Source organism: Nannobrachium achirus (assembly GCF_963921795.1).
Source record: "Nannobrachium achirus genome assembly, chromosome: 18".
In the NCBI taxonomy this organism is placed as follows: Eukaryota; Metazoa; Chordata; class Actinopteri; order Myctophiformes; family Myctophidae; genus Nannobrachium; species Nannobrachium achirus.
This window is the reverse complement of record NC_137825.1, coordinates 19,151,447-19,166,525: the sequence shown is the minus strand read 5'-3', so window position 1 is coordinate 19,166,525 and position 15,079 is coordinate 19,151,447. Positions and strand designations below refer to the sequence as shown.

Here is a 15,079-nt window from a genome sequence, read left to right as displayed (position 1 = left end):
GTGAAAAAAAAGAAACAAGTTCTATTAGATATACAAGCTCACAGCATTTTGTTGTCGCAATATGCGAGGATATTATTTCTGTATTAGGCATAACGAAATCAGTTTCATGGTCTGAAGAAAACCTGGAGAATGGCATTCAATAATTGGATCTTATGAACAAAATAATAACTTTATAATATTGTGTAAAAACAAAATCCAAAATTGGCCACAGACATGGACACATCTTTCCATGGACACATTTGTACCCATTTGGACCCCTGGTGTCAGAACAGGGTTGCGTGATGATGAGTGCAGCAGCAGCCATCAAAACAGACCTGATATCAGTGTGTGCAAAGCGGTGAGAACGGTGCAGCTGTGACCTGCCGTTCCCAGCTCTATACTGTAGCTCAGTGGGGTCCCAGGCAGCAACCAGGACCAGGGACGTGTAGAGAATGTTAGAGAGAGGCAGGGGCTGAAATGTCAAAAACTGCCTTTTGGTGAAAATATTGAAAATAGCAGACCTCCAGTGCAACGCGTTGGAGGTCGGCTATTTTTGGTGCTTGATACCACACTGAAATATGCATAATCAAGTCAATACTGGAGATGTGGAGTAGCCTAGCGCATGGATTTCTACACAAAGAGGGCAATTCTTTCAGCATAAGATGCTGCATTCAAGTTCAGGAGAGTTTGGACAAGGCCATTCTCTTGAATGCCTTCCTTAGGCATGGCAAGGAAAGAGGGGCATTTGCATTTCTTTCGCCATAGTAAAAACTGCATTCATTCGTCTGGAGAGGGCACTTTTTTACTAACGATAAAAGGGCAGGAGCTCAAGCCCCCTTTGATGTCTATGTGTGCGCGTGCCTGACCAGGACAACCTGGTCACAAAGCGTCAGAGTCCAGGAGTTCTGCTGCTAACCTAGAGAACAGGGGTTGTACTGCTTTTTGCCACAGAAGAGCAGACTACAGGGAGTTTAGTGTGACGACTTCGTCCCAGAACAGCTTCTCGCTCCTCCTGCTGAGACCAGCAGCATGTCTGCACCAATACTGAGAGGAAAAGGAAAATGTTAATAGAGGCTGTTAACTGGTCTGTTAGTTAGTTTGTTCTGTTAGGTTTATTCTTACCTACTGTAGATCTACCTGCAGGTGAAGAATAAAATACGTCTCCATGGCAGGTAGGCAGGCAGAAAAAACAAATACATTCATATTTCACACTGCTATGCCATTTTTGTCTGTCTCTGTCTTCTCCTTTTCTTTTTGAGCGGTGGTGACGCCTCTCCTTAGAATGGCCGTGTGTGTATGTCTGTAGCCTGAGGTGTATGCAGGAGTGTGTATCCGTGTATGTGTCTGTAGCCTGATGTTGAATCTAGCCTGAGCATCAATTGCAACAAACACGCACGCACACGCACGCACAGGTACGCACGCACGCACGCACGCACGGCCATGTGTGTATCAGTGTATATATGAATGTATGTATGTATGTATGTATGTATGTATGTATGTCTGTCTGTAGCCTAGTACCACTGGTTGACCAAAGAGGGTGCTGTTGCTTCTAGCCTGAAAATCAACTGCAACACACACACACACACACACACACACACACACACACACACACACACACACACACCCACACACGGGGAGGGGGGGGGGGGGGGGTCACACACACAAGCACCCCCCCCCCCCCCCCCATATTATTATTATTATTTTTTTTAATATTTGTTTTTAATCTTTTTTAAATCTTTTTTATTATTATTTTTATTATTATATTTATATTTGTTTTGCTGTTGCGCAGCCTCCACAACCACCGCTCAGTTCACACGGGTGTGATTTTTTTCACTCTTTTTGGCAACTTTCATTGCTCAGATCAGATGTTACTGCTGGCTGTGGGTGTGTCTGTGGGTCTCATCTTGGTGCTGTTATTGGGGATTCTGTGCTACTACCTGTGTAGGAGGAGGGGCCGCTCACACTACCAGGTACCTGGCATGCATGCTTGTCCTAGCGTTTCTCAGTTGGGGTATGTGTAGCCCTTTAGGGGTACGCTTGGTGGAAAGCCTGCATGGTGACTCGAGGTTAGGTGGTTCGCAGAGGTACTAACGGGGCACGGGCACATGAGGGAGAGTGGAAAAGGGAAACATGTATTTTACTCTGTTTAATGATGTAACACGAACACGCTTTGTTAGAACCTGACTAGCACAACTGTTGCTGAATAGAAAGCAATGCTTTTATGCTATTATGCTGTTTTATTTTGAACATATTGGCATCAATACTGGACAATATTTCAGGGAAATTGAGCCAAAAATGTCTGGCCTGGCCTACACAGTTCTATTGTTATGTGATTGTGAACCAGGAACTGAACGCTACCTGCACAGTGGCTCCGTTCCCAGAATGCACTGCTCCGGTGCTCCTGGTTTCTCCAGTCCCCTGCAACAGGTGAGTAGCATCCTTGAAAAGCTTCAAGCACCTCCATCGTGTCCATCTATCTCCTTCTTCTCCATCTTTTAAAAGTGCATCCATTATTCTCGTTCTGTTTCTACTCATGGTCGTTGCATTCCTTTAAAATATTTCCCAACAGTCTGAGCTCCAACCTTTTTTCCTCTGAGCTCCCCTTCCTACATCTGACAAAGCCGAGGACGTATTACTTATTACTCTGACGAAGACCATATAGCAATCACTTGTCATATCAAAATTGGTGAAATTGACGTACTGTGCTCTTTCTAGTTTATTTTTTTATTTTATTCATTTTTTCCAACTTTGTGGATATACCGTACAACACAGCCTTGGATGTTGACTTGTTGTCATGTTTTTGGGGTTTAGCGCTCATTCTGAGAGCTTACTATTGTTTGTGTCTGTCTCTATGAAAGGCCCGTTGAGGTCCCATTTGCACTGCCTCCGAGCTTTAAGCCACGTCGCCATGGCAACCCAAAGGATGCTCAGAAGGAGGAGGATGAGGAGGAGGAGGGGACGGAGGAGGAAGGCTACAGAGACATCCTGGCCCATCGGGGCTCACTGTCTGTGAGGAGTGAGTGGAATAAACTACAGTTGAACCAGACATTCTCACCTATTAGATTGGAATCTCAAGGACCACCAGTTCGATGTGCATTAGAAGCCACGGGAACCCTGTGTTAATGTAACTCTGAGAGTGTACACATGGAACCAAATGGTACACTCACTCTCTGGGTTACAGACCTGTAAGGGTCCATTTGGACCACCTGGGGTGGTCCCTAGACCCGACGTTGAGAAACGGTGACTTAAATCTGTTCTATTGAGAGTCTGGCACTTCAGGACGGCTATGAAATGTCTTTATGTGATAAAGAGGATTTCAATCAAATTCAGCTATCAAGATATATATCCCTCTCTCCCTCCCCCTCTAACCTCCCTCTCTCCCCCCCTCTCTCTATCCTCTACCCTTTGTCCCTCTCTCTCTGCCTCGCTCCATCTCTCTCTCTCTCTCTCTCTATCCCTCACCTCCCACTCTCTGTCTTGTCTCTCTCCATCTCTCTCTCTCTCTCTCTCTCTCTCTCTCTCTCTCTCTCTCTCTCACGTCCGTCCGTCTGTCTGTCTGTCTGCTCGTCCGTCTGTCTTTCACCACTCTCTCACTCTCTCTCTCTCTCTCTCTCTCTCTCCCTGCAGGTTGGTATCCGGTGGGCACGGTGTTGTCAGGTCTGTACTGCGATCCTACGGGGGTGGGTGAGGTCGTTGCCCCGCCCCTGGGCGTGGCCACGCGGCTCTGCTTCTCGGTGGAGTACCGCCACGGCGCCCAGCAGCTGCTGGTCTCCCTGCTCCGCCTCGCCAACCTGCCGCCGCGTTTCCACAGCAACGCCACGCTGGTAGAGCTGCGTCTGCTCCCCGACGACCGGCGGCCCCGGCAGGTCAAGGCCAGGGGTGCGGGGCCCGACCCCGAGTTCAGCGACTGCTGCCTCTTCCAGGTGAGGATGCTGGACAGCAGGGTTGTCTTCGATTAAAACTCGCCGTGTGTCATACCTACATATCAGGGACGTGCAGAGAATGTTAGAGAGGCAGGGGCTGACATTTCTAAAGGGGCCTTTTGGTGAAAATATCAAAAATAGCAGAATTCCAAGCTCACAACGCGGCACTTGAGCTTGTAGATCTGCTATTTTTGAAAAGTCGTGAAAATGTGTGTAAATCTTTGAATATATGTATTTTTAAGCGAACATTTGTAACTCAAATTTTGGTTCTGGGGGTCCCTGGAACTAAATATTTTCAGATGGGGGTCCGTGGACAAATACATATCACTTTGGGGGTCCTTCACATGAAAAAGTTTGAGCACCACTGACTTAGAAACATAGGTTTTTGAAGCGGTGAAAACCGCTTCCAAGGTATAGCTTTGTCTGTCCCGTGCATGTCCAGTCCATGCAGAATCAAGAATTGAGGATTGGTCAAGCTTCACATGACAATTTGGCTCTCCAGACAAAATCATTCATTCATTCAGAACACATAAAACACATAGAAAGTATAGATCTAGAACACAGAATGTATAGATCGAGAACACAGATTTCATAGCTCTAGAATAAAAATTCACCGCTTCACTTTGAACCGAGGTTTGATTTTTAATATTTCAAAAAACCTTAGAAGGATTTGAAATATTCAAAGAAGATTTCTTGTATATCTGCTATTTTTCAACAGTTAAAGCACAAAAGAATGCGTAATAATAATGCGTTCCCAGTCTAAATGGGTTAAACCCGCTCCCACTATGAAGAACATTCATGGGGGGCCCGCAGTGAATCCTTGTACCTAGGGCCCAGAATTTGATGCGACACTTTGCACGTCCCAGCTGTCAGGTGTGTCGGTGTGTCAGAGGACACTGAGTGTGTGTGTGCTGAGCGTGGAGCGGGGGGGCAAGCGCCACGCGGTGGGCAGGGTGCTGTTCCCCATGGAGGGAGAGCTGTGCACCGCAGGGCGGGTCCTCTGGAGGGACCTGGAGCCTGAGCTACACACACAGGTACACACACACACACGCACACACACACACACACGCGCACACACACACACGCACGCACGCACGCACGCACGCACGCACGCACACACACACACACACACACACACACACACACACACACACACACACACACACACACACACACACACACACACACGTGCCACGCATTGTTGCTGTTGGGCAGAAACCTCATACCTCCATATTTTAAATATAATCTTTTTTTTCCGTAAATGAATGCCCTATGTTTGATCATTTATACTACAGAGTAACACACTCAAAAGCATCAAAAGTAGCAGATTCACAAGCTCGAAACGCAGAGTGATCTGCTATACTTTTGCCATTTTTTAATTTGGATCCTGAAAAGTAAAGGTTTTGGACATATGAGGTTTCCATCCGACAGAGACGACGACATGCATACCTTTACACATAGACAACACACCATGTAAGCTTTATACGTTTAACGACAGGACACACGTGACGTGACACACGTGGCACACATAGCACACACACACACACACACACACACACACACACACTACATTTTCCACCACGGCCTGCAAGCTCATGAGAGATTACTTGAACACAAATGCTAAGAATTATATTTAGATAGCCTGTTGTTTAGACAGAAGCTAAGTTTAATGTTTATCTGGTATAGATTGTTTTCTTCACACTCTGTTTATGTGGCCTCTTATCCTGTTGTTTGTTTACTCTGATCTTACATGTCTCTCTTTGTAATTCCCTCTGGATAAGAGTGTCTGCTAAATGTCTAAATTGTAAAGTGTACAGTTTTATCGTCCATTATAATCCTTCTGTCTCTCCCAGTGCTCTGAGTTGGGCGATGTGCAGATATCTCTGAACTACACTCCCGCTCTGCAGCGCCTCACTGTGGTGATAGTGAGGGCCCGCGGGCTGCAGCTGCTCACAGATGCAGGTGAGAGACCATAATGGGCAGGGACTTGCAGAGAATGTTAGAGAGGCAGGAACTGACATTTCTAAAAGGGCCTTTTGGCGGAAATGTCGAAAATAGCCGACCTCCAAGCTCACAGTGTATTGCACTGCGATGCGTTGTGAGCTTGGAGGTTGGCTATTTTCGGTGCTTATAGGCCTACCATTCTGAACTAAGCATAGGCCTAGATGTGGTGAATGTGTACGGAATGGATATCTACACAGAGAGGGCAATTCTTTCAACATAAGATGCTGCATTCAAATTCAGGAGAGTTTGGACATTAAGGCAACTCTCTTGAATGCTGCCTTCAGGTATGGCATTTGGATTTCTTTCACCATAGAAAAAACTGCATTCATGGTCTGGAGAGGGCACTTTTTACAGACGGATAAAAGGGTAGGGGCTCAAGCCCCCTTTGGTGTCTATGTGTTCACATGCCTGATGCTGGGTGCGTCACATGTAACAGTTCTCATTTATAGGTACAAAGAAAAGTCCAGCGTGCTTCAGCCAGTTGAAGGTAGTGTCATTGTAGTGTAGGGCTCATCTGTGCTCAACAGGGACAACTTGGATGGATAAAGGGGGCGCCAGCTGGCCTGGTGGTCAAGGCGCATACCACATACTAGGCTATGATGCCTACTGGTGTCGCCAGTTTGATTCCCGACCCGGACGACCTTTGCCGCATGTCATTCCCCATCTCTCTCCCCATTTCCTGTCAGTCTACTGTCCTGTCAATAAAGGCATAAAAAGCCCAAAAACAAATCTTAAAAAATAAATTAAAAAAAAACTTGGATGGATGAACTTCTTTTGGATGGACGGTTTTATTTTGTCATTGAACACAAGTGATGAAATCTACTTGATGACATCAATCCAATGCAAAAAGAGCAATGCATAGGTATCAGTATAGGTACTAATACGAAGAAATAGCCCTATGATCGCTAGTTTACAAGCATTGGAGAGATGCACCGTGGTGCACACAAGTGAGTGTAATTGCGTGCTTCTGCGCCTGTGACAAAAGCTTTACAGGGATGCAAAAGTTAGGGGGTGCCCGCTGGCCTACTGGTCCAGGAGCGTACCACTTAGGCATTGCCAGAATTTGCCACATAAGCATGGATGCCTGGCATCCATGGCGGCGTCCCTGGTTCGTTTCCTGATCCGGACGACCTTTGGCGCGTCACTCCCCATCTCTCTCCCCCCATTTCCTGTCAGTCTACTGCCCTATCAATAAAGGCATAAAAGCTCAAAAACAAATCTTATGAATAATTAGATCAACAGCTGTGGTTATGCTGCAACATTGTACGTGTATGTGTGTTTGTGTGTGTGTGTGTGCGTGCGTGCGTGCCGTGCGTGCATGATGCACGTTGCTTCCAGCTGTGTGTGTGCGGGTGTGTCTGCAGATACACACGCAGGTGGTGAAGAGCAAGCAGAGCTCTGTGGTGAGGGGCGGGGCTGACCCCTCCTTCGACCACAAGATGACCTTTAAACTACGAGCCCAGCAGCTGGACGAGGCCTGTCTGAGGGTGGAGCTGCAGCAGCCCCACGCCATTCCCACAGGTCAGAGAGGTCATACGGGTCACTCAGTGGCCATACAGTGCAACATGGTACACAAAGCCTACAAATAGCCTCCTAAGGCTGCGGTCAGACAGTCAGCTGCACGCGTCGTAACCCCCATCCACACAGATATAAAAAGCTATATGCCTCGTTCGCCTCTGTAGTTCATTGGAGTGACGTGCAACAGTTGTATTCCGGACATCCTGGAAAAACCAAGGGAACGCTGCCAGTCAAGTGACTACAGGCCAATCACAGCGTGACTTTTCCGGGACTTATCCAAGGACTACTCCGATGTTGCGTGGCCCAGCTGTTCTTACAGGTGGCGTAAGTAAAGACCCACCCCCACCTGCCTCTGATTGGCCTAGCAACGTCCGTATGTGTGACGCACGTGGAAGCGATGCACACGGATTCCCTTGGTCCCTCGATGCATATGCACCAGAGCCAAAGGAGGCGTCTACCTTTCTATGTCTATGCCCATCCACTCCCATGTTAAGGGAATAACCCGGAAGTTATTGCCTTAACGTGGGAGTGGATGGGGGTCCCAACGTTTGCAGCTGACTTTCTGACCGCAGCCTTAGGGTACAGCCACACATCGATCTGACGAGCTGACGCATTGAGCCCCATCCACTCCCATGTTAAGAGAATAACCCGGAAGAGCCGTTATTATTCTCTTAACATGGGAGTGGATGGGGCTCAGTGCGTCAGTCATCAGATGTGTGTCCTGTTTACTCCCGCGAGAGTGTGTTGGAGACTGGGTTATGCTGGGACAGAAAAAGATAGAGTTGATTTTCTCCTCATTTGTGTCGCTGAAAAAAGCCATTTTAGTATGAACATTTTGGGAATATTATGTGGCTTGTGACGATCGGGTCCAAGTTAGTTCATTGACCTGGATCTAAAGAACGGTTCAAGCTGTGTTCACGTTCTCCCATTGGAAATTAATAGACTCCAACCTGCTTCCGCTTCCTAAAAAGGTATCCGTCACCCAGATAGGCCTATACGGGAAGTAAACCGGAGATCCTGTGTCTTGCTGTTTACGTCTTGGAGTAAGTCTCAGCGTCATTCGTACGATAATGGAAGATAATGTTTTAATTCTTCTTCCTCCAGAGCCTCCAGGCATGCTGGGAGTTGTAGTACTGGGTTCCTTCATGTACTCCAGGGGTCAGCAGCTGCAGCACTGGATGGACGCCATGAACACACCGCAGCAGCTGCTCACACACTGGCATGGACTGAGCAGGAGCACCTAACACTAACACACAGGGGTGTCACACCAAATTCTGGGCCCTGGGTACAAGGATTCAATGTGGGCCCCCCCATGAATGTTCTTCATGGTGGGGGGGGGGGGGGGGGGGGGATTTAAGTATAGAAAAATAGCAAAAAGCTCAGGCACTCAGTCCCACTCCCCCCTTTTGACGCCCCTGCTAACACACACACACACACACACACACACACACACACACACACACACACACACACACACACACACACACACACACACACACACACACACACACACAAGAAACGATGGTCATCCACGAACCACGATTTTCAAGAATGTTTTTTCTTTCTTTTTTTTTACTGTAACTGCAAAAATCACAAACAATTATCTATAGTTTAGAAAAAACATGTAATAGTGCAATGAAGCAGTGCATTGTTCAAAACCATTATTTGCACAGTGAAATACATGTTGCAAATATAGGCCTATTAAATTGATTAATTGTGTCTAACATTTCCTAGTCCAATATAATGGCCTTCATACAGCATATCAGAAACAGAAATAAAGACTTGTTGAATGATTTAATTGTGTGGCCCTTTATTCTTCAAACTATTTGTCATTCATCTAACCATAATACATTCATTATTTCCACAATATCGACAAATCCTTTCCGCCACCGGCCAGTAGGTGGCGACCTATCGCCGGCTGTGTGAACCTCTGCTCAAGGCAGGAACTAGGAAGTGAAAACACAACGCTAGGGAGAAATGGAGAAATAAACAAAGCATCGTTTATCTATAACTTTTGCTGTTAATAATTAAATTGTTCTACGGTAGAGCCATGAGGATCAATGAAAACACGCTGCTGGAGGGAGAGAAAGTGGTGCTGGTGCCTTACAATGCAGACCACGTGCCCAGGTGATGTCCTGTAAACACCGAACTAAACCGTTACTTCTGAATCTGATTGAGTTTGTGCAAGCTTGACAAAACAAGAATCTGGGATATTTTTGCACATTTGCGTCTGTCTTGTATAGTAATGCTTATCATCACTGCAGTGCCCAGTAACTATCCTCTCCTTGTCACCTATAGTGTCATCTTTAATTATTCAGTATTATTCACACAGCTATTTTCATTTGTGTATAATTGTGGCCGGGTCATTAATTCCCAGCTGTGTGTGTGTGTGTGTGTGTGTGTGTGTGTGTGTGTGTGTGTTATTACTAAATATCGATTATTTCCTTTGGGATTACGTTTCTAATTAATTGAATAATTAAGAAACATTTTTTTTTAAATTACGAGTTGATGTGTAAAATCAAATAGATTAAAAAAAGAAACCAGTTAAATAGATTAGTTTTAAGCCCTGTGTTATACTTCGGCATACAATATAGGTCTAATTATAGTTTTTTGGTGTGTGTGTGTGTGTGTGTGTGTGTGTGTGTGTGTGTGTGTGTGTGTGTGTGTGTGTGTGTGTGTGTGTGTGTGTGTGTGTGTGTGTGTGTGTGTGATATAGCTTCATGTATTACAGATACAGTATATTATCTGCTGCTATGCTCACGCACCTTATGTCTTACTTCAGGTATTTACCGCACCGGATAGATGTTATGTGTAAAATACATTGTCGTTTTTATGTATCTCTCTCCCACTTGCCCCCCCACCCCCCTCTCCCCTCTTTTCATCCCTTTCTCTTTTTTATGGAAACAACAACACCTGTAAACCTGTGATGTGACAATAAAGTTGATCTTGTGCTTGTGTGTGTGTGTGTGTGTGTGTGTGTGTGTGTGCGTGTGCGTGTGTGTGTGTGTGTGTGCGTGCAGGTATCATGAATGGATGAAGTCTCAGGAGCTGCAGAAGCTGACTGCGTCAGAACCCCTGACCCTGGAACAGGAGTATGACATGCAGAGGGACTGGAGAGAGGATGACGACAGTATGAGACGCACACAATCACACACACACACACACACACGGAAATAACAGATGATGATAAATGATTATCATTGACGATATTGATGAGTCAAATACCAACCAAAATGATATTGTCTATGTCCCTCGGGTGGTAACCTCATTATGTTCAGAAGGGTGTACTTTTCAGGATTCAAAAACAGAAATAGCAAAAGTAGCAGATCTACGTGCTCAAAACGTCTCTAGGCTCCGCGTTCAGAGCTTGTGGATCATCTGCTACTTTGCATACTTTTTTGTGACGCTGCAGTGTGATCAAGTAGGACATTCATGTAGGTGGTGCATTCAAACTGAAGATTGTTTGTTTCTAGTCGCTTCAATCGCTTTAGTTTTGTCGCGCTGGTCGGCGCCGGAAAAAGAATGTCCCGTCAAGCGAAACACCCGGAAAAAAGTGAGTCCCAATACCAAACACCCAAAACGTTTCTGTGTCTCCGAAGACTCTGACAACATCAACGCGATGTCAGGAAGCGATGGTTGAAGTCGGGGGGTGGGGGGGGGGGGGGGGGGGGGGGGGCGGGGAGGAAGCGAAGGTCGCTTCACTTGGATTTTTCCAACTGGGGGCGAAGATACCGATGCGACCATTCGCGGTGTTCGCGCTGCCCCGCTTGCCCAGTCGCGCGTCGTCTCGTCTTTGCATTCACTTTGTATGTAATCGCGCCGCTCAAACTATCCAGGTTTGAACGCACCATAAAAGTTACAATATGTAGATAGGTTTCTGGCCCACAGCAACAATATACTGGTCTGTCTCTATATATTTATTTTAACACCAATATGAATGACTTTCTCCTTATTTCTCCTCTCACGGCCTGCTTTCTTTTCTGTGCACCAATCAGAATGCACCTTCATCATCTTGGACAAGCAGCGGTGGGCGGAGCCTACGGTACAGGAAGAGCAGTGCATGGTGGGAGACGTCAACATCTTCCTGACCGACCCCGCCGACCCCTCTCTGGCCGAGCTGGAGGTCATGATCGCAGGTGACCAGTGTTGATTTTGTTGACTAAAACTATGACGAAAAATGTTAATCAACTACCTTTTTTCACTGACGAAAACGAAATAAAAATGATGACTTGAACTAAGACAAAATATATTGACAATGTCGACAACAAATAAAAAACAAGACTAAAATGTTTGGGATGGACTAGTGGAGAAGAGATCCAGTAGAATTAAAAGACAAGTCATTTTATGTTTGGTTGCGCATGGGCTCATAGCGCATCTTGCGGGACTGTAGATAGATGGTGCCTGTTTTTCTGTGTGCAGTGCATTTGACTTGTGTTGTCTCTCTGGAACAAAACTACAAGCAAAGCTGGGTCAACGCACAGCGCTTCTGTCCTATTGGTTAGCACCAGGTCATAGTTCACGCACCGCAACGGGACCTATTGTTTGTTTGTCCCAGGTCAGCTACAGTGCAAAATGTATTTTGTTGTCTTAACAGAACCTAACTACAGGGCAGGCATAGACACTAAGGCAGGTGGAGTTTGCTTTCAGGTTGCCCGACCGGGCAAGTGCTAGTTTAAACAGAGCACAAGATATCGGTCTAAACACCTGAACATGGCCAAAGTGCTCTGTCTTCTGGTCTGTGGAATGTAAAATAAGCAGTTTACCTATAATAAAATAGGTGTGAACCCATTCAATCATAACTATGTAGGTATTTGGATAACATTTAGGTTAGGGTTAGTTCAATTAGTTAAGTCATTTTTAAAGTGTTAAATTGAACGGTAATTCAAATTTTGCTTATCTTAGTGTCAACCCCTGCAGGGGTAAATGTATAGTTTGTTGTCTTAACAGAACCAATGTATTGTTTTGTTGTCTTAACAGAACCCAGCTACAGGGGTAAAGGCCTGGGGAAGGAGGTGACATTGATGATGATGCGTTACGGTAAGCAGACTGCAACAGTGGCATCCTGCCCTGCTCCTCAGGGAACCCCTGGTTTTCCATCCTACCAAAATGATTAACCCTTTCACATGGTATACACAGTATATGTTCATTGACTTTGGAGGAAAGGTGCTTTCACTTCGTCCCAGCACCGATTGTCCCTGCCGTATAGTAATTGTACAATTTACAATTTAGGCATTTAGCAGACGCTCTTGGCTTCTGTGAGAGATCAGAGTAGACTACGAAACCCTAGTCAACAGACGACAGGGTAAATAGTCATGTAAATAGAGTGCAAAGAAAACTATGAAGTGCTACAAGGTAATAAGCAACATACATACATCTGGATATCATATCAACTACTGTTATGTAACATCTGTCTAAATAGACGACAAGTGTTAATACAAAGACATTACCGCGACTATCTTAAAAACATAACATGCTCATGTCTCCAACTCTAAGTTTAGAACAGTTCCTAGATTATGATAGACAATAGCCCCTTCCCAATTCTGGTTGTCCTTTATGAAAGATAATGTAGTGGGCCATATGATATATTTAATGTTTCAACTATGTATTTGTCATAATCCTCTCCTCTCTAACCAGCCTTAGAACAATATCTATCTAGGTCGTCCTCAGACGAGCCCTCCATCGTTGTTTCCAGTCATCTCGGTTCTCCATACATCTGGCCAGCTCATTGGTGTTCTGTGTCCCTACGTCTTCCTTGAGTATGTCCACGTATGTTCTTGTGGGACGTCCTCGCGACCGGTGCCCATGTGTTGGCTCCCACAGTACCAATTTGCTGGCTAGAACAATATGTGACGTCATAAATATGGTTTAAATTAGAAAGATGCAATTGGAAATTGCAAGTGTGGTTGCTGTGACGCGAGTCACACTTGCAAATGAATTCCGGAGGCATTTGGTCCCATTTTTCAGTCTTTGGTATGACCCGACCAGGTGATTGAACCCCGACCTCCCAGTTTCAGGGCGGACACTCTAACCGCAAGGCCACCGAGTTAGCTTGTAGATCTGCTCTGTTTTGCAAGCGACAACCTCACAATGAACCCATAAATGAAGCTTACTGCAGAGTGTAATGGTGTGTGTACTGTACATAATGGTGTGATAAACTACACTGCACTATGCGTTCCCTTCCTCCAGGAATTACCAGACTGGGCATACAGAAGTTTGAGGCGAAGATTGGGCTGGACAACCAAGTGAGCATCGCCATGTTTAAGAAGCTCCAATTCCATGAGGTAATTAGGATGAACATCTAACCGAGAAAACGGGACTCGAACCCGCGTCACGCTGCCAGACATTTAAGCCTATGTGGTATGCACTATTTATCTATTATTGTTAATCGGTACAGTGATGCTATTTTCGGTCTTCAAACGTACTAATGATCAAAGGAAGCAATAATTTCAAGGCATCTTTATAATAGCAGCAAAAAAACATAAGCTTACATTTCCTGTATGTGAATCTAACGGTTCTCCCCCACACCTTGCAGCTGTCCAAGTGTCGGGTGTTCAAGGAGGTCACCCTCGGGCTGACGGTGGACGAGTCGGTGAAGGCATCCCTCCAGGAGGGCACAGTGTACATGAAGGAGAGACTCTACAGAGAGGCATGCTGCGGTGGGCAGCAGCTGACCTCGCCGTAAAGAAAACACCTTGTACTATCTGATATATGAACAGTCATGGATGGTCAAGTTTTTCAGCCACGACTGATTTCGGTCATTTGGATTCCATATGGGAGCGTGTTGCGCAGCGAATCTACTGTACAAGGTCTCAATGGGTCACCCATCGAGAGCTTGTAGATAGATGCTACTTTCGTCCGGGTATTATTTTAAGATTAGAGCATTAGCATTTAAAAGTGGTCAAATTAGCAAATTATGTTCCGAAGCATCTTCCAGAAATTATGTTCTGAAGCATCTTCCAGAAAAACCTGGTTTCGGATATTTTATGTATTATTCTGTTGATTGTTCAAAATCACATACTGTATTAGTTGTTGGCCATACAAAAATTGTTAGTCGAGAGATTTTATTTTGCTTTGATCCATGTGACACACTTCCCACTGTGAAGGCGTGTACTGGCTGAGGATGGAAAAAAGACCACGTCTTTCTGTGTCACTGACCACATCATAATGCTCACTCTGTGCCCGTGCCATCTGTGGGAGCTGGCGTGACTGCCAGCTTACCAATACGACTGGCGGATACCAGCGACTTAATTGTCAGCAGGATGTGTGGACTGTGTCAGTGTTTTAATTCATTAATGTTTTCGTGTTTATTCGTTTAGTCTCCTTGTAAAAATGAAGCGGGCAACACAATTGTCTTTAAATTATTCACTTGTTTTTTTATTGTCCCTCCCTCACCTTTTTAAATGTACTGTAAACATTTTATTGAATTAAAATGAAAGTTAACACAACTTCAACCTTATCACATCAACAGTTTGTGTTGACAAAGCAAGTGAAGTAAAATAACAGGAAGGCACAATGTGTCAAATATACAGATACCTCTTAAAAAAATGAATATTGTGTAAAAGTTTATTTTATTCTCTAACATAATTCAATATGTATTGTGCATACATTGCGCATGCAGTGAAATATTCAAACTTTATGGCATACAGCTCAAGAAA

At 45.2% G+C, this 15,079-nt stretch overlaps 2 protein-coding genes across 2 annotated transcripts; both read left to right on the top strand.

Annotated features, from left to right (window-relative positions):
- Nucleotides 1–1,144: 1,144 nt before the first annotated feature.
- On the top strand, nt 1,145–8,668 carry syt15 (synaptotagmin XV; the record flags this gene model as incomplete). Its single annotated transcript, XM_080747262.1, has 9 exons — nt 1,145–1,151; nt 1,840–1,949; nt 2,324–2,406; nt 2,838–2,995; nt 3,607–3,902; nt 4,769–4,936; nt 5,756–5,864; nt 7,245–7,427; nt 8,529–8,668. 9 exons carry the CDS (start codon nt 1,145–1,147, stop codon nt 8,666–8,668), a joined length of 1,254 nt encoding a protein of 417 aa, XP_080603388.1.
- Nucleotides 8,669–9,410: 742 nt separating this feature from the next.
- On the top strand, nt 9,411–14,859 carry LOC308303531 (alpha/beta-tubulin-N-acetyltransferase 9-like). Its single transcript, XM_080747919.1, has 6 exons — nt 9,411–9,551; nt 10,445–10,554; nt 11,420–11,560; nt 12,402–12,461; nt 13,611–13,705; nt 13,957–14,859. Exons 1-6 carry the CDS (start codon nt 9,475–9,477, stop codon nt 14,104–14,106), a joined length of 633 nt encoding a protein of 210 aa, XP_080604045.1. The 5' UTR covers nt 9,411–9,474; the 3' UTR covers nt 14,107–14,859.
- The last annotated feature ends 220 nt before the right edge of the window (nt 14,860–15,079 follow it).

Excerpts from the sequence above, each read along its gene's own strand:
- LOC308303531 (XM_080747919.1), top strand. The coding sequence starts at position 9,475 with ATGAGGATCAATGAAAACACGCTGCTGGAGGGAGAGAAAGTGGTGCTG. Across the intron at positions 11,561-12,401 it reads GCTGGAGGTCATGATCGCAG|AACCCAGCTACAGGGGTAAA; the intron begins GTGACCAGTGTT and ends TTGTCTTAACAG. Across the intron at positions 13,706-13,956 it reads AGAAGCTCCAATTCCATGAG|CTGTCCAAGTGTCGGGTGTT; the intron begins GTAATTAGGATG and ends CACACCTTGCAG.